General features: G+C 46.3%; 1 protein-coding gene across 4 annotated transcripts; it reads right to left on the bottom strand.

Moving 5' to 3' along the window:
- Positions 1-60: 60 nt before the first annotated feature.
- Positions 61-25,974, bottom strand: PHAF1 (phagosome assembly factor 1). 4 transcript variants are annotated; one of them, XM_033129052.1, is made up of 17 exons: positions 25,886-25,974; positions 25,656-25,776; positions 19,490-19,572; positions 15,556-15,639; positions 11,755-11,798; positions 10,099-10,178; positions 9,739-9,833; positions 9,023-9,120; positions 8,819-8,931; positions 6,106-6,239; positions 5,650-5,733; positions 4,221-4,303; positions 3,724-3,767; positions 3,189-3,232; positions 2,980-3,038; positions 2,297-2,369; positions 61-1,556 (listed from the first exon to the last, which is right to left on the bottom strand). In XM_033129052.1, the coding sequence occupies exons 2-17, from the start codon at positions 25,717-25,719 to the stop codon at positions 1,470-1,472; spliced, it is 1,269 nt and encodes a 422-aa protein (XP_032984943.1). In that variant the 5' UTR covers positions 25,720-25,776; positions 25,886-25,974; the 3' UTR covers positions 61-1,469. The 4 variants fall into 4 exon arrangements, with proteins under 4 accessions (XP_032984943.1, XP_032984945.1, XP_032984946.1 ...); XM_033129054.1 differs by having other exon boundaries at positions 25,896-25,943; XM_033129055.1 differs by having other exon boundaries at positions 25,891-25,921.
- Between the last annotated feature and the right edge of the window lie 1,784 nt (positions 25,975-27,758).

Here is a 27,758-nt window from a genome sequence, read left to right as displayed (position 1 = left end):
AAAATGACTCCATTATACATTTTCCCATTCTTAAAAAAAAATAAATCAATGCCCCTAAGCTTATTTTAGTACAAACATCCCAGCAACAGCACATGGTGAGCTGTTGCTGACAGGATAGGTCTTTATTTGAGGAGGGGTGTGGGTAGGGCATGAGGAAGGTTCCCCCATTCCAGGGGAAGAGAACAGTCCTGGCTTACCCAGCAGTGGGATGTGCGGGGGTCTCTGGCCAGGCCACAGTCCAAATGGGAAGACACCAGTCAGTCACAAAGTCACGGGAGTGCCACACAAGCCTGGCTGCAGGCCCAGGAACCACACAGAAGCCCGGGGCAGGTCCCCTGCACATTCATTGTTAAACTATACAGGATGAGGCTGTACATGAGTTAATTACAAAAGAGTCATATTTACAAAAATCTGTACACACATTTGAAAAACTCACAAAATTGTCATCTATGTATCACAAGTTGCTAGACCAAAATATTAAAAATGGGATAAAATTATACATTTCTCTTTTCAATTCTTTTCAAAAGGTTATTTTTAAAGCACATATGCTACTTTCCTTAGCAAGACCCATGAAGAGACTGAGCAGCCCAGCCTTCCTTGAGTCCCCAGAGGCCTTGAGCCACACATGGGCCAGACCAGGGGACACTGCCCAGGGTTGGGGCAGGGGAGCCAGCCCACAGTGCAGAACAGAATGCTGAAACACAAGTGGAGGAAGATGTCTTTGGCTGAAACTTTGGCATTAAATAAAAGAGGCAAACAGGATGGAAACATGCAGCCCTGCCAGTCAGCTCGGGGCAGAGCGGGCACAGGTGACCTTGAAGGTTGACTTCAAGAGGGGTGAAAACCAGGCCTGGGTATGTAACCTGGATGGTAGAAAGCTGTGTTTCAACCAGCTGGGTGTGCCTACTGGGCCTGGCAGGGAGCGCGTGCAAGAAAGGAACAGGGAAGGGCAGGTGGGCACGTTGGCCACAGCCAGCTCATCAAGTAACTAAAGTGGATGTAGTAGTGCAAAAGTCGCAACCAAGTACTATGGACATGCCACCTGCTGCCTTAAGGGTCATGTGGCAATGCTGAGTCAAAGGCAGGACCGTGTCCTCATCCTGGGTGCCTGTGTCCTTAGCCACAGAGAGCCCCACGTTTTCCAATGTGTGTGGGACAGGGGAGACAGAACCCTGTCTCTTTACTTGTTAGTCGAGAGATCCTGGGTCCAGGTATCAAGGCTCAGAGTTTGTGCTTCTCTTTGCAGTCTGCGTCCCCTGTTGGCACCAACAGGCTTAGGACAGACAGGAATATCTGGGCCTCTCACCCCAGGACAGAGCACCCAGCCTGAGCCCCACCTCAGAATATCCCAACAGCCCTTCAATACTGGCAAGGTGTCCAATAAAACCCACAGGGTGGCACATGAAGGCCCGCCAAGGAGGATGTGATGCACAGTTCCACAGGGCACAGGGGCATGGGTGGTGATGTCCCTAAGGGAGCTCTGCTGTTCTCAGATGGGCACCAGGCCTGGGGGGGCCATACAGGGTCACCGAGGCAATGTGGTTATTCTGCATGACCTGGCGTGAGAAGAGGACAACAAGTCAAAGGGGAGGAGTAGAAAGGCTGCAGGCGGGGCATGCAATCAGACCCGCAAAACCACCAGTGGGGTCAGCACTGGTGCTGTGACTGCAGAAGAGCCCTGAGGCCGGTTCTGTGCACAGGTGCTGGAGGTTTGTGTGGACAGTACACCTGCACACAGGCTGGGCGGACCCTCAGCGTCCCTTAACTCATGCTAGGGGTCCTCTCTGCCCCAGTGTCTACTGTGCCTCATGCGATACCTAAACTTCGCACACCCTTTTGCCCCGTTCTTTTGGAACACTTAGGGGGGCCTGCTGAAGGTATGGCATCCAGAAGGGAAAACAGGAGCAGCCCATTCTTCTCCCAAGCCAGTGAGGGGCCTCTAGAGCCACTCACCCACAGCATTCAAAGGTCCCCAACACCCCTGGGATTTACCCCATTTGCCTTGTGTTTCCCATTCCTGCTGTACTGTTTTTAGACACAAAGGTGGGGTCCCTATTACCTCTCATCTTGTTAGATGTAGACCACTGCACAGACCACTGCTTTAGTTTCCATAACCCTGAATTTCTCTAACATAACTTCTGGACCCTCCCTGTTAATTGGGTAAGCCAGGTTCTCAGCACACAGAGTTGCTGGGGAGGGATTAACCTGCTCAGCAGGGCCATTAGTTCCGCCCCAATCTCTCTCAATGATTTGCTTGTCCCTGTCATGACCACTGGCCCCGGTCCCCAGGCCTTACCTCAAAGATCATCCGCTGAAGACCAAAGCAGAATGTGGAGCCAAATGGATTGGTGTTGTTTGGGGAGGAGGACCTAAGGCGGGGAAGCCAGAATTAGAGGGGCAGACAGAGGCCAAGGCCAAACAAAATAACCAATCCCTTCTGGGATGGGGGCTATTGGCCAGTGGTCTCTATGTCCCACACAGGCCCATGAGATCCTAGAGGTAGCAATAGGTCTTACTCAGCTCTGAATCCTACACAGCCCAACAGGGCACAGAAAGTTACTGTGCAACTGGACTGGGGTGGTGAGAAATCAGAGGGAAGGAGAGCCTCAGGTAACATGGCAATAGGTATTGGGTATTGGGCTGTGGACTACAACAGGTAGCAGCTTTGATGGGGAAAAAAAGAGCCCAGGACAGCCAGTCAAAACTGCCTCCCTTTCTAAACAACAAGTGGTTAAAGGGCCCCCATACTTGGAAGTAGGTGGGGGAGGGGGAGCTATCCCCAGTGGGTAACCTCTGGTGCAGGTAAACATGCGGAACAGCAGGCCCAGTGCTGATGTGCAGGGTCAGGGGCAGGAAGTATGTTTGTGGCAATACCAGAAACTTCTGTCCTTTTCCTAAGCAATTGCTAGGCTTCCCTGGGCCTTCTGGGCCATGGGGAGCTGGCTGGGGTGGTCAGAGACAGCAACTTCCCACACTCACCTGTGCAGGACAACAGGCTTCTCCACAGGGTGACCCAGGAGCTCCTGAATATTGTCCCACTGCAAGAGGGACGGAGGCGGCAGGGGTTAGCAGGGCCCTGACCATGCCTGTGACCAATGGCTGGCCCAGAGGACATGGGCCCCAGGCTGCTGGCAGGCGCATGCCCACCTCATTTTCAGGCTGCACCAGGTGGGAAAATAGGAGCTCACCTTGCTGTAGGTCGTGCATGTTTCTGTCTGACCATCTGCGTTTTCTGAAAAGAGAACACAAGGTGATTGGTAGCTCGCCCAGTCCACCTGCGACCCCAGCCCTAGGCAGAATCCAGAACTGGCCACCCTTTGCCTTGGGGTTGGAGTATGGAGGGAGGATAGATAGGCTGTTTTTAGAGTTCCTGAATGGAAGAGAGTGGGGGGGTTCACAGGAGGTCAGTCAGGTGTGAGCGACACCAAGCAGCATTGGACAACCGTCACCAGGCTGGACTGGGGGCACCTGGATGATCACCTGTGTAAATAGGAAACTCTCCCCTCCAAAGACCAGGAATCCCACGGCCACAGGAAATGACCTCGAGGGCCTCCCGGAGACTACAGACCAGGAACAGAGCATCCCTCAGAACAAAGAGCTCAGCCCAGAGGAGATGAGGGCAAAGACGCCACAAACCCATCCTCTCTGCTTGGATCACTTGTTCCTTCTCATCGTGACTAACGCCCAAACCGTTTCCTTACCTTTAAGACATTCACTACTCACCTTTCTTTATGGCTAGTGGGATCTTGAACTCACAACGGTGATAACTAAAGAGAAAAGGCAGACGGGTAAAGGCTAGACCTCCTGGGAGGCCTAACCACCCTCACATCCAGGAAAAATAGAATCAAGCACACCTGACCAAAGCCCTGGCATTGGGCCTGACACAGTATTCACTGGGGGGGGGGGGGGGGGGTCAGATTTAGGCACTGGAGTTCAACAGAAAAGGGCATGGCTGTGGGGTCTGAAGACGCATCACCTTGGATAAGACACCAAGCTTTCTAAATCTATTTCCCTATTTGTTAAAACGGGTACAGACAGAGAGACGTAAAGTATTGGACACTACCAGGAACAGAAACAAACACTCAAGAAATGTTCACTTCCCATGAAACAGCAAGAATTCAGATACAGATACATTAGTGAACTGCAAAGCCCTAAGCTCTTTCCTAGGGATTTTCATCCCAAAGCTCACTTCTCGGAGGGGCACATACAGGTATACTCACATATTAAAATTATAATGCCCAGGGTAATTGGTGTGAAGGACAAACTTCTTCACTTTGTGTGTATTCGCGTCAAAGAGGATGTCCTGGGGTAGAAAACAAGGATTCTCAAGTAGGGAAAGTTACCGAGGCAGTGCAGGAGCCTTTCCAAGGGCATGTCCAACTTGGAGACACCCACTCCACAATGGGGAGCCTGCAGGCAAGAGCTTCCTCCCAAGCAGCAGTCAAGGCTACAGCTAAGGCCAAGAAGCCTTACTTAACTGGATATATTCAGGGAGGGAGGTACCCAACTATCCATAGGCCTCCCCATTCCAAACCTTGGACCAGCAGTTCCGGCAGGCAGAGGGGGGCTACAGCTCTTACTGCTTAGGAACTCAAACAGATCAGGGAGATCTTTCCTAACAAGCACCTGATAAAAAAATCTGAGCACAGATTTTGGCTTAAAGGCTACCAAGAAGATTCAGAGGACACCTGTCCCGAGGGGCTCAAGGCACCTGGCTATTCTGAATGCCGTGACCTGCTAGACCATCTGGTTTCCATCAGGCCTTTTCGATGGGAGTTAGCAACCCCTGGCACTGAAGTTCTAGCCTTTTACCAGGACTCAGACCTGGATTTCACGGTGCCTAGTGCACACTTCCTCCTATCCCACACACCCTTCCCAGCTTCACACCCTGCCAGCTGTTCAAGCCTGTGACCCTAAGGTTCCCGACTCCAACCCTCCACACCAAGTCCTATTAGGGCCAGTGCATTTGCTCCATCTTCCCTGCCACCCATCACCACTGACTACCTCGGGCTCCTATTTGGTCTTTCCCACGTAGGCAGACCCAGTCTCTCCTTATTCCCTCTCTGGAATCTACCCTTTCCTTGCTGCCTCAAGACCTCAGAGGTTCAGGTCAGCCCTGCCCTGAGATATATCTTGCTGGTGTAGTGTTTACACAATCATTTCTCACACAAGCAACCCATCCACCAGCAAAGATGGTGGCCATCAGCTCCATTCAACACCCTTGGTCCAGAGCATAGGGCTGCAGCAATGCCTCTGGGGTGATCCCCTAAAAATATATAAGCACACTCCCCCTGTTTTTGGGCCTTTTTAGTCTCCCTGTTTTGTGACTCCAGAAGAAGGTCCTATTCTCTATAAAAGGGTAGTTCCCAAAACATCTTAACCTGAATGATTCCCACAGCCTCCACCTGTGGAGCATGTTTCTGTCAGAAAAGAAGTCAAGACATACCAGAAAATTCCGTGTGTCTCAGCAATCTTGGTGGCAGGAAAGGTCTACTTTGGGGTACCAATGTAAGACAACATTGGGCAAAGCCAGATGGGGCTAGGTTCTCTGCTGCCAGGTAGTTATAGCTGCATGTGTACACACAGATGTGCCCAGGTGCACTGCCCACACACAGAAATGAAACGCTTCTCTAAGGAATCATAACTTACCACTCCAAGAGTGAAGTAGTTAAAAAAGTAGTCATTGCACTTGGATGGAACTTGCTTATGAGGGGAAGGAGAATGAATTTTCATCTATTGGAGAAAAAATAACAATGAATTAATATCCAACTCCTAAATCCAGTCCTCGGGTTAAAAGGAAGTCTAGTGTTCCTTATATGAACATTAAGCTGTTGGGTAAGCAAGAGTATGGGAGTCCCAGCTGCTGGTGCTAACCAACCCAGCCAGCTGTGACTGACTATAGACTGGGGCCTGGTCTCCAACGAAAGGCAGGACAGTCTGACCAACAGGGGTCAGAAAAGAGCTTTCAAAAAAGAGCTTTCAATTCTCCATCTGCTTTAACAGAACAGGTTCTATGGGAAATAGCAAACAGTTTCTATTTACTCAATATTAAGTTAATGTTGATTTTTAAAAAATTAAATTGTTTTATAAACACATTTCCCTTACCTTATCTTCTGACTTATAGAAGACTTTGTGTGGAGAGCCAAGCATGCTAAGAACATCTTGGCAGGAATCACCAAAATACACTGAACGTTCAAATACCCGCATCTTGGCATCTGCTAACAGGCCAGGTCCACAACCTGCAGAGAACAAGGGAGAGATACTCAGATTCCCGGTCAGAGCCTGAGATCCTGAAGCCCACGGCCCTGGGGGCCCCAGAGAGACTACTGGCTGCATACTGCATTGTCAGGTCTGGCTGAGGGGCAAGACCACGTGCAAGTGGAAATGCCAGGTTACCAGGCCTTGAGACGCTACCAGAGATCACTATCTTCTCAAAATCTACCAGACTCACTCCATCCACAAAAATGACACGGAACTCAGGGAACATCATTCAGTCACTCAGCAAATATTTACTTATTGACCACCACGGGCTGGGACGCTTTGCTAGATGCTGAGGAAACAATGGTGAGCAAAATAGGTGCAGTCTTTGCACACACAGGAGGAGTTTATGGCGTGGTGAAAATCACAATCAGATCATCACACACAGCTGAAGTACAATAAATAGCAGCACAGATGCTATGCAAGTATATAATGGGGTGCTACTATCTTGTCAGGCCTGACAAAATACAAGGTACTTCAAGAAATACTTCTCAATGGTAACCCAACAAGAGATTGGAGCTAAAAGTCACTCTATGAAGAGCCAAGAGTGAAGCACCTATTAACTCACTACCTATTTTACAAACACCTGACAGACAAATTAACACTCAAGAGACAAACTGGGGAAGTGGGAGAATGAGAAAACTGATTTGTCACATGTTTCTTCTTTGGGAAGAACCTTTAAACCCTGAGTTTGTCTAACACATTTTACAAATGGTTCCAGTTACACACACACACACACACACACAGCAGTGGTTGTGTAATAGCAATAGACACACCAATAGTAAAATTTCCTCCATTCTGTGGATGGGAAGACAAAATGTTTAGCTCCCCACCAAGCCAAGCAAGAGGACTGAGATTCCTGGTCCCGTGATAACCACCAACCTCACCTTATTCTGCACAGCGCTTTAGAGTTGACAAGACTTTTTCATGGATAACAATCTGTTTGTTACACACAGAAGACTTCAGGGATCCAAAATCTGAAATAACTAGATGCCGAATTCTCCAACTAACACAAGAGTCTTTATTCACCGCACATACACACGGAATGGCAAATAAAGGCTGTTTAAATCAACTAGGTCCTGGGCAAAGCACAGACCACATTAACCTCTGTCCATAAATTTTGCATCTTAGGCAAGTCTCGAACCCACCAAAAGTCCTGTCCAGCTGGACTGCATGCCCAGTCTCCAGGTGCCAGAGAGACTTATGAATGTCCAGATGGGGCTACAGGGAAGGCAGCCTCCACAGGCCAGCGAGCTTTCTCTCTTGTCTCACTCTGTTTGAAGCCTACACAGGTAAAATTACCTTTAGTTTCAGGAGACTATTTTAGTTTCTCATTCCCTGGAATGAGTCTTCCTATAAATTATTGCAGGGACCAAAACAGTTGAACTGACTTTCTGTGTTAAGAACACGACTGTAGCCATAAGAAAACAGATGGGAGAAATGAGTCGGTTGAGACAAGCTACGCTTCAGCTTCCCAAAGGAAACTCGATGAGTATTGGGGTTTGGATAGTAACTCAGTGAGGCCCTGATTTAACGAAGTGTTTTTCCCACTGACCCTGTAAGCTGTGAGATGTGCCTGTTAGGAGGGTGCTGTACAGGGTGGCAGTCAGATTGGCTGAGACACCCCACCCCCAAACAAGTTCCTCGTGCTGTCATCTGGGGTAACTGCGCCATCCTTGACTATTCTGTTGTTTCAAGCAGCAATCCGTTGGAGAAGACAGACCCTAAATCACTTGACCTCTCTGTTACATCTCAATTCTCTCAAAAACTGTAGCTCAAGTGCAACACTTCTTTAAGTGGCTGGTGTTCTGCCTTGGCTGAACAATCACATTTTAAGAAATTTCTAACCTGGAGGTTGTGAACTGTCTAATTGTTCAGGGCAGTGAGTTCAGTTTGTATACCAGATTCTTAACAGTTAAGAACCAATGTCCAGAGACTGAAGCAAGACCCCAACTTATGAACAAAGCCTGGCTAGACTATGAGTTCTATGAAGGTGTACATAACCTCTGTGTCGGTTCCCAGCCTGTCTTTATGAAGGCAAACTCCACACTGGATATCCCTGTCTACTAAGCAGGATCCAAGGTCCCACGTAGCTGAGATTGGCCAGGCACAAGAAATCACAAAACAAAGCCTACATCCTGGAGAGACTAGTTACTGAAGGCAGCAACTCTGTTTTTTAAGGTTAGCAAAGCTCTTAGCAAGGTGTGGCCAAACCACAATAAAACAAGTCCCTGCCAGCCTGCTCTGAGAACTGGGCATAAAGGGTGGAGAACACACAACCCTGCAGCCCACAAGGTACATCTCCAGGAAACAGCTTGGGAACCAGTGCAAAGCTACATAAGCAGACAGAAGGCGTATGCACACGCTGAGGGAAGTAGTGCTGTTACGTATTAAGACATGCTGCTAAGACTGTCTAGTCCCTTCACAAATTTAAATGAAAGCTTTATTCATAAATATCTGCATCATTTGTCTTCCACCAACTACCTCTAAGCAGTGGGATTTTAGACGGCCTCAATATGGACATAAGGGGGAATCGACCACCCCAAAGCCAGTAACTGACCTGCGGCAAGTAGACGAAGTCGTAAACCTGAGGGTCCAGTTCCATCTCGAAGAACATCTACACTCTCAGCATACACATTGCCCAGGAAACAGCTCAGGGGCATCACGGGAGCCCTGGGGGCAGGCACAGAATAAACACAGGCTTTGCCTTCCCTCCCTGGAAGCCCATGGCCTTAGCAAGAAGCTCGTGCTCCCTCACACGTACTTGGTATCCTGTAGGCTATTTCCACTGTAGATGTACATTCGTTTCACAGTTGCTCCGTGGGGTATCTGGAGAGAAGCTAGACCATGGGCAAAATTGGGCTACAAACACAGGACAAAAGTTTTATTAAGGGCACACAGCAAGCCATGTGACTCAAGCTTTGGCATTTCCCAGCACTCATGGTCTTCAAGAACTGGCCAGGTCAAAGCACAGTCAAATCTGGCTCTGAGTCAATAAATTCACCCCAACCATACAGGTTCATCTTTAATTTGACTTAGTTTTTCTTTCTTTCACCAGAGAAAAAAATGCAGTAATGCCTCCTTTAATAAAATGTAAGCCTTACGAAAAGCTATTTCATTACCCTAAAGGGCGAATGAAACATTTTGCTAAAAGCAACAGGTAACTAAAAATCTAGGATGAACTCTCAAATTCTAGGCCATTGAAGAAACCACAGTGATTAGGTATTTTAAAGCAAGGCATTTATCTCTGACAAGTGAGCTTGACCTCTGCAGTGGTAAGTGCCCTCTTTCTGGGAATGCCAGCTTGGGCTTTGTTCTTCTTGTCAACCCTACACACTCTACCCCCTTTAGCCCCTGGAGACCTCACTGACAAGGACACCAATGAAAAGGTACCTATCCAGCCTCCCTTAATGGCACTGTCTGCTGATCCATATCACCTGGGCACTGGGCAGCAAATACCAGAGGAAGGGAAGGGCTAACCTCGTACTTGGGAGCCTCTGTCCACGAGTCTAACTGAAAAGAGAAAGACAGTCCTCTGAAGTTGAGGTGGAAGAGCTGCTCCGCGGAGTTGTACACTGTGGGAGCGGGGAGAAGAAAATGACATCAGAAGTTGCAAACACACTCCTGGCAGGGAGGAATGACTGGCAATACCTTCCTTATGTCTCATTTCTGAACTGACCTACTAGTGGGGAGAGCAGCTTTCCCTCACACCCAAGTACCAACCCCCATATCCTGTAGGAACCTGGCTTCAGGGGGTTGTGACTGGGATGGTACCACTTGCCAGGTTTATCATTATGGGCTGCCACAGATGACTAGAGGAATCAGATGCACTTGGCTTACCTCCAGGATGGGTTGCACCAAAAGACTGGTCAATCTGTTCAATGGTAGGAGCTATGGCCTGAGAGTTAAAATGTACTCCACTGAAAAACAAAGATATTTTTCAATACCAGGCTTTGCAAAATAGGCTCACAGATCACTGGAGATGGTGACTAGAAGAACTATTCTTAAAACATAGGCAGGGAATCTACAATTATATCAAAATAAAAGTTTAATTAAAGAACTTTTAATAAGAGACAATTGAGGTCAGAACACGTCAATTCTCCTGAGGCTGGTGTACAGAACTGATACTTTAGGGCCTCCCAAGAAATCTGTGGCCACGAGGCACAGTTCAGAAGGAAACAAATCCAGTTTTAGCCCCATGGCATTCAGACCTGGATAAAGAGCAGCCACAGGAATAGAAAGTCTCTGTGTTTTCCCAGGATGCCTACTAGTAGTTTGGCTTGAAAAAGGAACTTTCTTAAAAGGGACGAACATCTTAAAAGAAGGATGTAGCCACGCAAGCCAGCCTGTTTTCTTAACAGGCAGATGAACTGAGTGAATGGGTAGGTGGGTGGCGGAAGGATGGATCCCATGCAAAGGAAAAACATCTGGGGTTTGGGCTTGGCAGTCAAGAAGGGCATATGATTTCAGATGATGAGCATGAAGCTAAGGCATTTATAACTTTAAGTAGAATGCTTAAAGATTAAGAGTAATTTTTTAAAATTAGTATCATTTATGGAATATCTCTTTTTAACTAGGCACTGTGCTACATGCTTCACTAGCATTATTTCATGCAATTTTCTTAACACAGTAGCCACATTATCGGTTTCATTTCTCTAATGAGAAAACAAGCTCAAGGGGTTAAGTGACTTGCCCAAGGTCACAGAGGTAATAAAATGATGAAGCCATAACTCAAACCAAGGGCAACCTGACTCTAGACCTTACACTCTTAACCACCACTGACTCTTAAGAGGGTAAAGAGAAGCCAGACATTGAGGTATGAAGGCCCCAACAAGACTAAAAGACAACTAGAATCTGCAGAGGCCAGGGCTAGTACACATTTGTTTTATCCACTCCTTTATCAGCAAATGCTGCTTGAGCCAGCCCCAGAAACACTCTCTCAAAGGAAAGCCTGTTAAGGAAGCTTACTGAACAGAGCATTCTAGACACTAGAATAGCACCTTGCCATAAAGAGAGCTCAAATATTGGTGCATCAAACAGGCCACTCCCATTTGCATTCAAAAAAGCAGATTTTGGCCCCGAAATATTGGTCCCTTTGGCATTTTCTTTAGCAGAGGATTTGGAGTCAGACCTGTCTGGTTTGTCCCACTTCTATTGCTCATAAAAGCATAAAGAGGAGCCCAAAGAGGCTTTGCAGAGGAAGGCAGCTATGACCCAGGAAACAGTCACATCACCTCTGAGCTGAGGTCCTGCTTTGTTGTGAGGGTTAAATAAGCTGACATATATGAAGTGTTTTACACACAGCATGTTCTTAATAAGGTTTCCTTCTCTTCCCCTGGAAACTGAGTAAGCTTAGAGGCTACCTGAAGGAATTATGGCACTACTATAATCCTGGAACTACTGAGGATGAGATTTCTTTACTAATATAATGAGGGTAGTAGATAAAGCCCACTTGTACCAAGCCTGTGACATATGCTAGCAGGGGAGAAAACTCACCAATATTTTAATTTTACTTTAGTCAAGTCATACACTTCAATCACCTAAAAAAAAAAAAAAGTTCAAGAGTTGTTAATGCTCTGTAGTTGAATATTAATTAGGAAGACATTTATAAAATAGTAAAGAAAAAAAATCTATCACTAGCTGAAATTCTCCTGAAATACTGCACATTACCTTTAGTTCTTACTTTTAAATTTGGAGCAAAATCCCTTACACACACACAGCATAACCTCTCCTTCCCCATCTTCCAGTGGATTGTTCAACAGATGTCTGTGGATACTCTGGTCAAGGTGCTTATATCTAATCTACTTCCGGGGCACAGAGAAGACTGCACATATCACCCCTACAGGACAGGGAAACCCCCCACAGAAACAAATTCATGCAGCTTGTTAAGGTTGTACCCTTGGACACTGATCCTCCTTCCTTCTATTCCATACTTTGCTGAATTATAAAACCCCAAATCAAGTCACTTTTGAATATAGCTTCAAAATACTGTGGTTTACAAAACAAAAAGATGGAGGGGGTGGTCTATCGTGCTAGAAAACAAGTCATAATACATTAACTTAGGACAACTGTGAAAATATTCAGATGTATCCCTAATGAAAGGCATCTGGTTCAACCTGGAAAGCCTTAGGACCCTTGTGAAGTTTTGGCCCCTTGGCGTTACAATGGGTTCAGCCTTGAATGTGATGCCAAGAACTAAGGGCAGAGACAAAGGAAAAGGTATTGAACACTCAGCCACTAGTGCTCAAGTAATAAGCACTATGAAGCCCTCTGTGCCAGTGGTGTTGAGGCCTTGGCAGCCAGCAGGATGGTCAGCTGGGGCCTGGAGCACCATCTACCATTCTCCAGCTGGGAGGTCTGGCCCTCATTGTAGAGGCACAAGCAGAGCTGGGTCAACGTCTGTTTGCCCTCACAATCTGGGCCTGATCCTGGTCGGGGCTGTGGGGCGTTAGGAACAGAAGCATCTGGCATTGCCATAGAAACAGATGTAATAGGCAGTATATCCTTGGCCAGACTTTGTTTCTAACTTTGTTTAGTGATCATAACACTGAACCATAAGTTGTACAGACATCTCTTAACTATAGTGCAGCCATTCTGATCCTACCTGCTGCTAAGAATTGCTCCCTCTGCTTGGCCATCATAGCACGTCAATCAACCCTTTCCTATACTACTTGTGTATGCTGTTCACAGGTCCCACTAAAATAAGCCCTTTGAGGTCTGGCTCATTAGTTTGCAAAGGGGAGGGACTCAATACATCAGGCGAGTCCGCCTGGTATGAAGCTCGCTAAGGGCAACATGAAGCTTGAAAGCATGAAAATAGATGCCAAGAGAGGTCATGTAAGGAAGGGTAGGGAAATTGCTGTGATTCATGACACCTAGTGTCCTTTCAGAAAGCCTGGGCATGGCAGTCTGTCATACCAAATTGGTATCCGTTTCACTGAGGCCAAGGCCCCACGTTGGAAGAGGGCCTTAACCGTCAGCCAGAAGCCCTGCTTGTATAGCAGGGGCAGGTGCTTTTGCCTTCCTGATTACTACTCCCACGGCCGGCCACTGGCCCCTCAAGGGCTTCCCACTATCCACCCTGTGGGGGTGGGCCTGCAGGGCATCCATCCTATGCCACTGTCACCCACCTACCACAACTCAGACCAACACTTACAGATGCTTCAATCCTGCCTGCCCAATGGGAGAATAGTGGAACAGAGTTAATTACAGGGAGACACTTGTGGCAAGGGACTGAGAGTGCTGACCACCTTGGAATCCTTCATGTCACCAGGAGAATAAACGAGCAGATTTTGGTCTGTGGAGCCTACTGGGCCAGAGGGACAAACAGCTGGGGACAAACAGCTGGGGAAGTCTAAAGTCCATGATTTTCTACCTTCTGGGCTGAAAAAGGCCTTGATTTTACCGGAGAGGGAGAGATATGGCAGCAGCCAAGATAAAAAAGGAAAAGTCAGGCGGCTGTAAAGGTTGTGACTTGTGAAGCCTCACTCCACAGAGCTTGCTCCCAGGCAGGGAGTGAGGGGCTGGGGAAACTGCAGGAGACAGCATCAGGTCCAGGTGGATTCTGACGCCCTCGGATGGAGGGGCAGGCAGATGGGTGAGATCTGACCTGGTACCAAACAAAGGTACCTGAGAGATTGTTTCTTCAGCTTCCAGCGGCTCGGGCAGGGCCCCAGCCCCTCCTTTTTATAGGGACTACACAGAAGACAGAAGACAAGGTTCCACTTAACTTCCTTTCCCATTGTAATGTACTTCGCATTCCTCACATTTTTACAGTGTGCCCACACTGTCTTTTTCAGCTTTTATCACATTTAGTTCTCATACCCATCAATAGAGCCTAAGCCATTTCAACTCAGTGGATAGTAAACACTCACTGGCAATATAGGGTTACAAGCTTGGGGTCAGGCAGATCACTTATCCTCTGTCCCTCCACTGTCTCACTGTAAAAAGTGCCACTCACAGGCCTGTTAGGATTAAATTAGGAAATGCATGGGAAGCACCCAGCCTCGCATCAAACACATACAAGTGCTCACTAAACACATGCTTTTGTCTTCACCGTGCTGTGATTCTACGATGGGCTGCCTAGCCACCTCCTGCTGTTGTCCGTGTAGGTTATTTCCAGCTTTTCATCACTGTGAAAAGCTCTGCTATACACATCTGGCGACATTACCCTCTCCGTAACCTTTTAGTGATGTTTCCTGAAGTGGATCTACCAAGTCACAGGCACATGACTTGTTGTAAAGGTGCTTCCAGATAAATTTCCCCCCAACTTGTGATGAAGTCACAGTGAAGACCATCCTCTACCTTTTCCCAGTGTGGAACTTCAGGTCAGTGAAGACAGGATGACTGAGTCCGCAAGGAGAGGCAAGGAAGATGGCCTAAGAATGTTCACATCAAAGTCTGCTTTCTGAAAAACCGTCACAAATGAGGAATTCTCATTTCACGTGTAGGTTCCTTTTCCATGTTCTGCCTTGCCTCCTCAGCAGCTCAACTTTAATGAGATGTCGAGAACCAGGAAGTACCCAAGTCTTTTGGAAAGGCACTTCCATAACCGAACCAGGATGACAGCTTTGGCATGCCACTGCTCAGAGCCACATTCAACATGTGACTCTGAGGCATGAGTCTGAGGTCACATGACTCACCTGTGAAGCCCAGGCATTGGTAAATAGTGTATTAAAAACATCCTGGACGGAAATAGGCATTAGTAAATTGCACTTGAATGCCAATTAAGACAACCCATTCATGCCAGCAAGTTGTTTGTTCACATCTCCTCAAAGGAGTTAAAGAATCAACTCACTGCTGGTGGGTTAAGCCCGAAGCCCCCGCATTTTAGGAAGAACAGTTCCATTTTTCATCTTTTAAGTCATATTGTTTGACCCAAGAATGAAGTGAAAAACAAGATATATAAAGCTGACTAAAGTCTTTTGGTTCTATCCTGTAGTTGGGCTCCATTTTTGGTACCTTTTTCAAGGCTCAGGATAATCTATGCCAAATACTTAGCTTCCTTCTTGTTTTTCTGTTTAATATGAAAGCCCCGTCTCCACAGCATGTTCCCTAAATTCTCAACACACTTTCCCCTTCATCTCTAGAGCTGGGACTGGAGTCCTCAGAATCTTTCCAACCACTTCACCCCACCCCCAGCTTCCCTCTTTTAGGGAAACAGGCATATAGCTTCAGTCTCCTACATCGAGGTGGTCTCTGAACCACAAAAATCTACTCCCACTTAAGAACTTCAGAAACATCTCACAACTGCATATATCAGCCTAACATGAAATTTTAGTTGTCATTTATAGTTACCTTAAGTCTCTGATTGAAAGCATCAAATAGTAGTTTGATCCCGTCCTGAGTCAGGTTAAGGATGAGGTCATGGCTTAGAGGAGACTACAAAACAAAAATAAAACAAGCTTGGAACAATTAATTTACTCACCAGCACCTACTGAAAGCTTTACAATATAAATGCAATACACAGAGAATATCTAAGTGCAGACAGCCACTCCCTCCCCCGACTAACAAGATTTGGAAGCCAGAAACAAACTGTTGCGTGAATACACAGCACAGTGTCCTCCATTTCCAGCCTACAGCTATGGCTTCAAAATATTGCTGAAAAGAGCTTCTTTCTTCCAGGCTTTGACTAATAGTACCTGGGGGAAAAGGCCAAAATTATGTGAGGATATAGGACACTTACTTTTGAGGGTCTAGGGTCCACATTTGTAGCATGGGTTTACTGCTGTCAAACCTATAGGGAGCTGATGAGGAATGTAGGCCATGTGAAAAGGCCTCATCAGGATCCAAACTCAGCAGGTAATGCTCAATATATGTCAGTTGAACCTATGTCCCTTCACTCCCAGGCTGTTTGTATCATCCACAGAGACCACATTTTATTCTTTGACTATTTTTTAGGCCCTATTCCAGGACAAAGAAGTATTTTGTGATCTGATTATGTATGAGATGACACTCTTTCCTTCCCTCCCTCCACCATCTCATATCACATGTGCTTCTTTCTAAAAGACACAAGTCTAAGATCTAAGGAGTCATATTTCTACATTTGCCCCTTCTGAGTCCTGGGGGGAGGGGAGTAGCACCACAGATTGGTGGACAGAGCTGGCCTTGAGTCTTGGTGAGCTGGTGACCTTAAGTGACTCTCAAAACTTCTCTGAGCTCTAGTTTCTTCATGGGAATACCATCATTCCTTCCCTCCAGAGTTGTGAAGACAGGAGGTCAGAAAGCACCAAACACAGCACTCAGCACACTGCACTCTTTCTTCATGTCTGCCCCACCTGCCTGCCTCTGGTCCAATGCAATCAATTCAAGAACTCAACATCTGAAGACTTTCCATAGCCCTAACCAGGCTACCCAGAAGAAAAACACCACCATCCAAAACCATGCCCCTTCTTGAATTTGGCACACAGCTCTCAAAAGGGTTTAGAGAAGTTTCTTTATAGAGCTTCTCAAGGTAGGCAGTAAATGATGGAGGTGTGGCTGTCAAGAGATAGAGACGAGCCACTGCTGGTGTGGGTCCCCAAAGTGCCTTCTGGAATCACACTGTCTGCTCCCCTCCACCCCAATGATCTTCACAAGGTAGCAGGCACAGGTGGCACCATCATGCCTGGCAAAAACTAGAAGAGACAATGTTGTAATTTTCCAGTAGGTCTATATGAATGTCTAAAACCATTAGGTCTCAAGCAAGATAATGAAATAATGAACCCTGACCTTAGGTCAGTTACTCTCCATCCAGAACACACAGTGCCACTTCTGAGAGGCCACTTCACAGGGAAAGTGAGATGAAGCAACGTTTTAGCATCTTTCAAGATCCTTGCTTGGAAGGAGGATGCTGAGAGGATCTGGATTTTCTTACACTCTCCCAAGATCTGATCGTTTTCTTTCTGGCATTGTTACAATTCAGGACATAACTAAGGAATTTTCAAAAGCAAGCAAATCATCTTCCCAGTCAATGTTTTATCAGTACTTTGTATCTATAGAACCAAAATACACATGGTACTATGTGGGGTTTAAGCAGGCCCTTCCAGTAATCCAGTGCTATGTAGTCCTCCACATGAAACAGTTCAGCAAAACCATCTGCTTCTAGTCATTAACATCTTCTCCCTCTAACAAAGATGGGACCTACTTGATACACACATTTAATTTCCAAGGTGTGATTTGCTGCATGGAAGATATTGCTGAAACGTTTAATAGGGCCAAACTATTCTCTGTACTTGATGGGAAGCAAGGAGACAAATAGGAAAGGAAAGAAGGAGGGCAGAAGAGGACCACATGTAAGAAGCACCATATCAGAGTTCTGAGAGACCATCTTCTCTTGATCCTCATCAAAAGACTATTCTAAGGAAACTATATCCATTTCATAGGAGAACCAGACTGGTTTATTAACTTGCTACAAACCTCATGACAAAGAAACGGGAAGAGCAAGGAATTGAACCAAAGTCTGGACTCAAAATCCCATGTTTTCCAACTGATTTCAGTTGCTTAGAAGATATTGGGGAGAATTAGTTTAATGCTAAAACTGCTATTTGTACCCAAAGACTGGAACAACAGACAACAAAGATAGTGATATAAAAAATAAAACTCACTTTTAAAAATGGGTTAAGAATGTTTAAAGCCTACTTACAAATGTATCTAATCTTGGGGTGCCCAAATTTTATTGAACTGAACGTGCAATGACTATAAGCTCAAGAACAAGCCTATTCTCCCTGTTTTGATGGCTGCTACTACTTGTTATGAGAAATTCCCTCTTGATCGAATACTGAAAGTCAGATTAGGTTAGTGATGAGCTGAGTGCAACAGAAAAAGCTATCATACTTCACTTTATAAATGAGAAGCCACTTTGGCTCTATGGCTCGAGGAGCCCCTGCCCTCTCCTACAAGTCCTTTGTTTTGTGGTAGGCACCACAAGAATATCCAAGCACTTGCTTGGAAATTGATTAAGCTTTCCCTGTCTCAGAAGGACCCTTTGCATCGGGCCTCACTAGGCTGGCAGAAGGGTACAACATGAACGTAATTTCTGGGTAGAGGTTAACGGGCTCAATTTGATACTAAGCCAAACTGGGAAGCTTGACAGAAATCTCACCCACTTCTAATTCACAACATTCTTCATGTCAAAAATAATGTCATTTGTTTTAGGATCTGAAATTAATTAGAACAAATGGAACTAAAATAATCAAACTGGTACTTAAAAGGGTCTCAGAAAAGCCTCAGAGGGCATCTTGTAGCCTATGTAGGCTCAAAACTATTCCCTGAGGTTTATGACACACCGGGCACCACAAAGGTTGCATGGTCTTTGTCACAGAAGAACCACAGGTTTCAGAGAGTTCAGTGGAAGGAAGATTGTATTTTTAAAAAGAACAGTCCTATTTCTAAAGGCCTATAGAAAATAGTCTCTACTTTTATGTACTTAAAAAAAAACAAATATTTAAAAAATTCTGATGTTCGGGAAGTTCTTCTCTGGTGCTAACCTAAAATATAGAGGATGCCAAAAAAAATGTATACATATTTTAAGAAAGGAAAAAACTGTATTAAAATTGTAATACTCAATATATACAGATAACAAAAGATGAATACAAGTCATGTATATACATGTTTTTTGGCACTCCCAGTATACTCTTTCCGGAAACTGAAAAGGTCTTTGTAGGTACATGCAACATTATACTATAGGGGTTAATTCCTGGCACAATTAATCAACATTTAATAGAGACTACAATAAATTGGACAAAACAAAGAGTAAAATATGTTCATTAATTGGGAGTTAATATCTTGCAATCTATCAGATCATTCTCACTAAAGGCGTGAGGTATACCTCTTCAAGTACAGGATGCTGTTAGCTAGAAACTGCACTATAACAATCCTGAACACAAACCAAAGCAATCAAAAAAACAGAAAAGAGTATTTTAAATTCAAAAATGGAAAGCAAGCATCCTAGAACAGGCAGCCCCTGAGGTGACCTCCCACTGAAAAGTCCCTGTCTAAGGGCCAGTATGTAAGTCAAACACAGTAAAAAAACAAGTTCAGTTATTACTGCTCTTCAAAACCTGGCAGCACTAGATTATCAAGATCGAAAGTTTCAGAATGAAAAAAAAAAGTGTTTGGTAACTGACTAGTGCAGGAGAGTCTCCCATTCGCACATACAATTGACCCAACAATCGCTGTCAGAGCATCAGCCTATGGAGGTGACTCACTGATTAGGGATGCTATTTCAGTAAACAAATCAACTACCACTCACCTGTTCACTGTAGAGAACTTGGACATTTTTGATGATGCGACAGTGCTTCTGAAGAATGGCTACTGCCTGAGCCAGAGGCATTCCTGAAATAAAGCAAGGACAACTGTATGGTTACTTGGGCCATCCATTTACTGACATCTACCAGTGTGTTAGGCATTAGTCCCTGCAGTAAAGCCTCGGCTGGGAGTGGGGTGCCACGAAGGTCTACAGACACATAAGTAAATAAAAGTTCAATAAGCAGTAAGAGCTAGAATAAAGTTAGCAGCAAGCACTAAGGGAACAGCTGGATTATATAAGGGGAGGGAGTGAATATACAAAAAGGCTTCTGGAAATGGGGACCTCTGTGCTGATCCGAAGCAGGCAAAGGGCTTGGTGAAGGCAAAGTCAGCACCAACCAAACAACGGAGTGAGAAAAGCACGGACTTGATGACTCTGGACACCAAGGTTCTGGTTCTCACTCTGCCATGGACGACATATACCCTAGGGCAGTTCCTTCCTCTCCTCCTTTGTAGCATGTCTCCTCATCTCGCAAATGAGAGTATGCAGGAACACATGACTTGTAAGCGCTCGTTAAAAGAGTTAAAAATCACACATGTACCAGAATCAACTTATTTTACTAAAGATTTTCACTGGATCCTTACTGATCTCCCCACAAAATCCTCTAAATGTTAACAATGATTTTTGAACTCAAGGCCCATTATAAATAGATTTATATATGCCCACAATTTAAGAAATCCAAATCCCAACGGCATCTCAAAGATTTCAGGGGCTCACGGAGAACACCAAAAAGTATGTTTTCAGAGTCCATTATATTTTCAAACAAGAAACATACAGAGAGACAAGCTAAAGCAAAATCCTAGACAATCCAAAAACAGACTCATAGCTTTATGAATCCAAGACCAATATGTCTGTGTTATTCACCTCTCTAGCTCCTCAGCACCCAGCACAGGGCTAACCACATAGTGGCTGTTGAATAAATATCCAGTGCAACTGAAGGATTATGGGGTAGGTAATAAATAAGAGAAAGGGAGAAAGAGGGACCACCATGACACTGGGGCAATACAGTGGCTCACATTCAAGATCAGTTTACCCACGATTCAAGGAGAGAAGATGTACACAGAAGAGCTTACACACAAAGAATTAGAAAGTTAAAAACATATGGCCTATCTATATTTAAACAATGATCCAATCCTGCCTTCATTCAATGGTCCATTCTCCAGTTTGAAGAAAGTTGGAGGGAACCACACCTTAAACAAGATACTTTCCAGCCTTCTACAGCATAGGGCCTGGCACATAGTAGAGGTTTAATAAATGTTAGTTGAGAATATGAACAAGTTGGACACATCACTCAGCTTTGCCATTCCTGAAATGGAAGAGCATCTGTGCTGTCTCTCCCAGAGGGAACCAGCAAACATCTATGTGGAGAAGACAGATAAGCTCAGTTAGGGGTTGTAAAGGTCACATGGCTTCTCTGACCCATGTGGCACAAACCAGTTTCTTGAGGGAAGGTTGTTTTTCTTCTAATCACATAAAATTCCCAGTCTTGGAATATCTGCACCCTGAGTCATCGGGGAGAAACTACCTGGAGGAGACAAAGCAGCCGAGATGACCAGTCGTCACACAGCTGCTAGTAAGGAAGGTTACAAAAGGCCTTCAAAGGGAACCAGTCATACATATGGCAGAGAAACCCAAGCACTGTTCCAGCTCTAACAGGTTACCTAACCCCAAAAAGGGGGTGGAATCTCTGGTTAGCCTTCTAAACTATACAAATCCTTGTCTTACAGATCGCATTATTTGCCTGCTTGTAACCCTCCAATGGCTTCCCATTACAGGGGGATAAAACCTAAACAACATGCCATCACCTAAAGGCTTTGTATATTCTGTCTACCTCCGCCTTTCTTTTCACCGCTCACTATGCTTCCCTTTGTTCCTAGCACAGATCAAGCTTAGGCCTTTGCACTAGTTCTTGAATGCTGGAATGTTCTTCCAAAAGCTGGTTTCTTCTCATTCTTCAGGCCTTAGCTCACACCTCACTTCCCTGACTGCCTTATCTAATGAAGATTCCCATCCCATTTATTTTCTGTTAGTCTCCTCTACACCTCCTTAAGGAAAGACGCGTGGCTGTCTTACTGCTGTATCCCCAGGCTATATTACTGCCTGGCACAACAGCAGGCGCTCCTATACATCTGTTGAGCTCTGAATGAGTGAAACAAGGCAATTAGGTAAAACACATAGGTCCTGCACCATAGACCCTGGCAACGGCCCTCCCTCTCTGAGCACTTGTATCCTCTCTCCTCTACCAACAGCACTCTCTCCTGCCATGAGTTCAAAAATCAGTGTTAAGATTTAGAGAATTTCCTGTAACTGTCCATATCTCTACGATGGACAGTATTTCCTTCTGCCCATCCCTCATTCCTTCAACCAACCATCTAGTTTCTGACTCACACCTCAGTCTGTTTTCTGTACATACCTAAAGGCAAATAAAAAGTTGACAGATTAAAAGTATTTTTTCATCTTCTCTTCAATCTGGCTTCTCCTTTATATTCTGGGTCTCACTTAATACTGCTAATATCTACCCAGTCACTCAAGGCAGAAACCTCTACATTCTTCCTTCCCCATCTCTCCAAATGTAGCCTCCAAATTTTCTTCCTAAACCCATGCACACAAAACACTTTACTAACAGATACCGTCTTTTCCAGTGAACCCAGAGACTCTTTCATAGTGTCCCAGGCAGCTACCACCAGAACTGGGAATCTGGGGATCCTATTTTCTTCTTCCACTAGCACATCATGCTCTAATAATACCAAATTGCTTATAGTTCCCTACAAAACATCTATCTTTCCCACTGTTTTGTTTTGTTTTTTAACTTGACTGGAAGATTTATGTCTATGGAGAAAATGTAGATGTAAGCCATCTGGCAGTAAACCTCTGATAGCCTGCCTGGTGCTCACCAGTTCCAGGAATGGTACTGGCTCCTGTAGGTTGACAGGAAGCCTTCCCTGAGCCCCGCAGGTCAGGGCAAGTCCCTTTCCCCTTCCACAGCACCCTGTATAACCCCCACCCGCATTGTAATAAAATGAACCATTTCTGTAATCCTTCCTTCCCACTAGACTAAGCTCTTCAGGGCATATGACCATTTCTTATTCAATTTTCTTTTTCTTTCTCCCCCTTTTCCCGCCTCCCCCCCGACTCCGGTTCAAGCCGTTGATTCTGTCTAGTTGTGTAGGACACATCTCCCCCACCCATGCTGGTATTAGGAGCCTTGCACTCCCCCGGCTGAGGCAGTCAATCACCAGTCGTCGGTCGGCCGCTCACAGCAGCTCACGGCAGCTCTCGGCAGCTCGCTCTGGCTGCCGGCCGCTCCTGGTAGCACACGGCAGCCTGCAGTAGCTCACGCCGACCTCTGGCTGCTCATGGCAGCCCAGCTCCAGGGAGAGCCAAACCGGCGACCTTGGCGTTAGGAGCATGGCGCTCCAACCACGTGAGCCACCTGGCCGGCCCCTTCTTATTCAATTTTCAATGTTTGTAAGCAGAGTCCACAGAAGTAGATACTGCCTAACAGTGAGCCTTCAGTCTCTCTGGAACAAGGTAATCTCAAAGGCTATTCCCCAGTGACCCTTTAAATCTACCCTCTTTGGGCATTTACAACACGAATTTCAAAAACAAATTCAGAGACATGCCTCCACACCAATACATTCTGCAAGTCTCAGTGAGAACATTTCAAAGTTGCACTGTCTCTATTCCACCACTGATCAAGTCGTCAGTGGCATACTTCCTCTTGGCCTAAGCTTCCCTGTACCTGTGTTGTTGGCATTTCCCTAATTGCCCAATATCAAACAAAAGCCAGGAAGGCAGCCAAGAAGTTGGATGCAGCTCCCCATTATGATACCAGGAGGATAATGGCAAGGGCTAGATACATCTGCACTTGCACAGATTCCAAAAACAAACCTGGAGATAAAGCTGAACCCATCCTCAGAAGGGCAGAGCAGTGGGAAACAAGAAATCCCTGTCCCCTTGTCTTATTAAGGAGAACACTTCAGGGATGGTGTAGATGCCTGATTACTGCACTGTACACCTGAAGCTGAAGCTGAACAATAATGAATGTCAACTACGATGTTAGATATATATATTTACAAGAAGTGGAGTACAGCATTAGGGATAGAGACAGTGGAAATTTAACGCTGGATGCGATGTCAGAGGGGTAGGAGATTGGGGGAGGGGGAGTTATCACTGTGTGAGGGATATAAATGATAAATGTCTAACTATTACATTGTTTTGTACCCCTGAAACTAAAAAAAGGAAAAAAAAGAAAAAGAAAAGAAATCCCTGTCCCACTCTTTTTTAACACCACTACCTTTCTGAGCCTGTTCCTCATCTGGCAAATGGAGATTACTTTACAGGGTTGTGGTGACTTGAATTAAACACTGCCTGGTTCTTTAGCCAAGGAATGTAATTCTAAAGCACAGATCCCCTTCTTAGACCTATCCCTACCTATCAGCCCCAACTGCAGTTTAGATGTGTTGAGGGCTGGGGAGACGGAGAGGGCAAAATTACTGCTTTTTTTTTAGCCCAGGGAAGTTAAATGATCACCAGCTCTCAGGCAGACATGATCTTACTAAAGTGTGGATTTTTAAGACCCACAAAGGAATTATCAAGGTTCAGGCCCCCTATATGAGCTTTCTCTTAAAGTTCAATTCTGGCCCTAATGTACAGTAATGCTCTTTTCACTGTTTTTGGTGGCTATTTAGACAACTTGAAAGAACTATACCCTTGATTCCTCAAAACTGGCAAAAGTTAGTAGTGGGGGTTAAAGTATCAAAACAGTTGACAGAGGAAGCCTTGCTCTCCCATCCAGCTTTTTGGAAATCCTGATATCAACTGACATCCTAACCACTACTTTTGGCCAAGAGACTGTACCACAGAGATCCACAACTTAGTTGCCACATCCAGCACAGTTTGAAGCTGTTGTTGTGGTTCTCACCCTGCCCTGTTAAGTCCTGGTATGAGCAGAAGCTGTGGGTGGGGAGATTCTTTCCTAACTAGAAGCCAAACAGCACCCGCATGATGAATGGGTCTGGAGGCAAAGATATCAGTGGCCTCCCAATCAAGCTCTTTGTGCTTCACAAGAGGCTGGGGAAGAACTCTGCAGGCGTGGTGTCAGTTATAAGAGAAGTTGGCTGAGACCTTGCAATAAAACTGGCTCCTACAACCCAGAGGAGACAGAGTTCCGTTCATGTAACAACTGAGCACCAGGAGGGCCCTACCAGCAACCTGTCCCGCAGATTCTCTCGTACCCTGTCTCCCAGATGAGTCTTTCGGATTCAAGGATAAGTTGTAGCTCAATGGAGCAGCTGACTCAGCCCAGTAGCCCAAATTAGTGTGACAAAAGTTCAGGCCTGCACAAACAAACAGCACCAACACCTGCTCCCCACCTCCTTGTCCTAGCGCCAGAACATCAAAGTAAACACACATTAGCGTTACTAAAGGCAAATGTGTGTACACAAAAAAGTGGTGACGGTGGGGACGGGGAACACTGGGCCAAAAAGCATTTTCTACAAACTAAATGCTCCTTTCCCTGAACTCCTATTTCACTCTCAGCTAAGGTCTGGGTTTAGGATTACACCACACATCCACATTCAAAACAAGAAGGACACAAGTCAGAAGTTCCTTGAACGTACACAAACTCTCCTCAACTCCTCTGACTAGATCCCCAAAAAAGCAACAGGAGACAGACTGCTGTGACATTTACGGGTGCCAGTCACTTCTCAGCTATTTCGTGTGTAAAATGGGAACAGGAATAATACGAGTCCCGAACCTCAGACCCCAAGGAGACCAAGTTGAGATAATTACGCACCAGACAGCAGGGCTTGGCCTGGAGTGTTTGGGGCGTGTCAGTCATTGTTATTATTATGACCACGGTACCACTGCCCCGGGAGGGGCCGTGTTGAGGCCTGAGGCGAGGGCTTCGGGGTCCAATTGAGCAACACACGGGCGGGTCAGGCCGGTCGGAGCGGGTATCTAGTGCCTGGAGCCCAAACAGTCAAGCGGGCGCAAAAGGCCAGGAGCCGGGGGCTCAGGAGAGTAAGGGTCAGAGACCAGAGCGGGAAGGGCCCGGAGGGAAGTAAGGACCAGAGAATAGAGTCCTGAGGGTGGACGCTACCCTTACCCAGCGTGAATTCCCATTGCTCGTTTCCCAGAGAGCGCTCGGGCACCACCTCCAGATCCAGCATTGGTTCGGCTCGCCGGGCCGGGGCGGCCTCTCTGCGGCAGCGCAGACGGGACTGGAGCTGAGGAGGCAAAGCAGTGGCTGACCCGCCGTCCCCGCCGTCCCGCGGCGGCCCTGCTCCCCACCTCCTCCCCAGTCGCCAGCGGCACCGGCCCAACACTACACCTTACCTCACCTCACCTCACTAGCAGCAGTCGCGGCAGCAGGGGCAGCGGCGGCAGCGGCAGCGTCTGCTGCAAAAGTGGTGTACTGGGCCGTAAAGTGTGGCGAGGGCGGGATTTCAGTGGCAGGGGAGGAGTCTAAGGCGGAGTCGCGCACGCGCAAACTCCAGATCAGGCGGCTGTGCAAGTCGGGGCAAAGGCTGAGGAAGACCTGGCAGTACCATGCAGAAGGGCTCTAAGGAAGAGCCGCATACTCCGTGAACCCCCTCATCTAGACCGCACACATTTCACACGTCTACACAAGAATGTGTACACCACGCAAGGTACATGTAACAACCCCCGTGTGCGGTCTACACGCCCGTCCCACTCACATTCACTGGTCGCAAGGCGAGTTCCGAGGGCGCACCGTCTGAGGCCCAGCAGTTAGGAAGGACGCGGAGGCCTTGAGACCCAGGGCCCGCAGGCGCCCTCCCACCCCCGGTTGGGAGCGAGACTGACGCCGGCTGCAGCTACCTCTAGTTGTCCAGGAATAACTCTCCCACCCAGGCCCCCCGGGCATCAGGTCTAACTCGACGCGAGTGAGGAGTGTGTTTGAGTTCCTGTGTTGGTGCGGTTGGGGGGGAGTTGGGCGAAAGGAATAGATAGAAGGGAGAGGAGGTAGTCGTGGTCTCCCAGCTGACCAATCCAGAGGTCGCTGGCAGCAGCTCAGACCCAAGCCAGAGCTAAGCTTTGCTGCCAACGCTGTGTGGCTTGACCATACCTTTGGTTATCTTTGTGCCTCAGTTTCCTCATCTACAAGTCCGGGGAGGAGCCCCTTTAGCCGATTCAGCCTGAGCTTTTGGCCTGTGGCCTGGGTCACTCTAAAACTAAAAGACATCCAGGCCTCTTCTGGAGCCAAGCCTTCACGGAAGCAGTTTCTGGATTCTCACAACCATTCTGAGACGCAAGATAATGCCTCACTTTACAGGCAGAAAAAGGCCCAGAGAGGTTAAAGAGGCCTTCTGGTTTTAGGTGGTAGTACCCAAGTTCTTCCTTTTGCATTGCCCCTTGAAAAGTTTTTAGCAGGGGAGAAGAGTGACATACTATTCTCAAAGTGGCTTAGTAGGAGCGTAACTTAGGAGGATCAATCAAAACTTGAATCACTGCTATTAGAATTAAAGCAAACATGGAGACGCATTTCCATTGCAGCAATGCATGCCAGGACAACTAAAACTAAACTCTGATATATGTAATAGGGTATGTTTTTAAAATGAAGAATATCCTTTATATGCTGATGTAGAAACTCTAAGAGAAAAAAACCAGGTGCAAAATTATATAGTATGACCCTTTGTTTTTCTATAAAAACAGAAATATAAGAAACATTGGCCATATCAAAAGGGAGAAAGATAAACAAAAATTATCAATACCTAACACAGGGAGGGAGACAGGGAGCAGGGATTAGGGGGACATTTACCTCTTACCATGCATAGCAAGCATTAAAGATGTGTTTAGGAATAGTTGGGCCACTGGCCTAGATGGTGTGGGAAGGAAACCTAGAAAAAAAACTTCCAAGGCTGGTGAGGAGTAATCTTAGTCAATGTAAAATGTCTGCATTGAACTCAAACCCAACCAGACTAGGAATGGTTCTTCTATTCAAAAACCACTTGGAAGGATTTCTGTCTGGTGGACAAAGTGGGGTTGGGCAAGCCGGGATGGGTATGGGAGAGGAAAGACAAAGTGAAAGAGAAAGCCACACACTCTGGATAACAATGTGAAAAGGCTTTTGTCTGGAAAACCCAAGAAACAGGAAGAACAAGGTTGGGAAGACCCCTGAGAAATTCCATTGGAATAATAGGCAGATAGGTTTCTGTGAACAATGTCAGTCAACAACGAAATGGTTCTC

This window comes from Rhinolophus ferrumequinum, chromosome 15 (genome assembly GCF_004115265.2).
Source record: "Rhinolophus ferrumequinum isolate MPI-CBG mRhiFer1 chromosome 15, mRhiFer1_v1.p, whole genome shotgun sequence".
Lineage (NCBI taxonomy): Eukaryota > Metazoa > Chordata > Mammalia > Chiroptera > Rhinolophidae > Rhinolophus > Rhinolophus ferrumequinum.
Note: the sequence above shows the minus strand (reverse complement) of the source record. Positions and strands in the feature narration are given on the sequence as shown.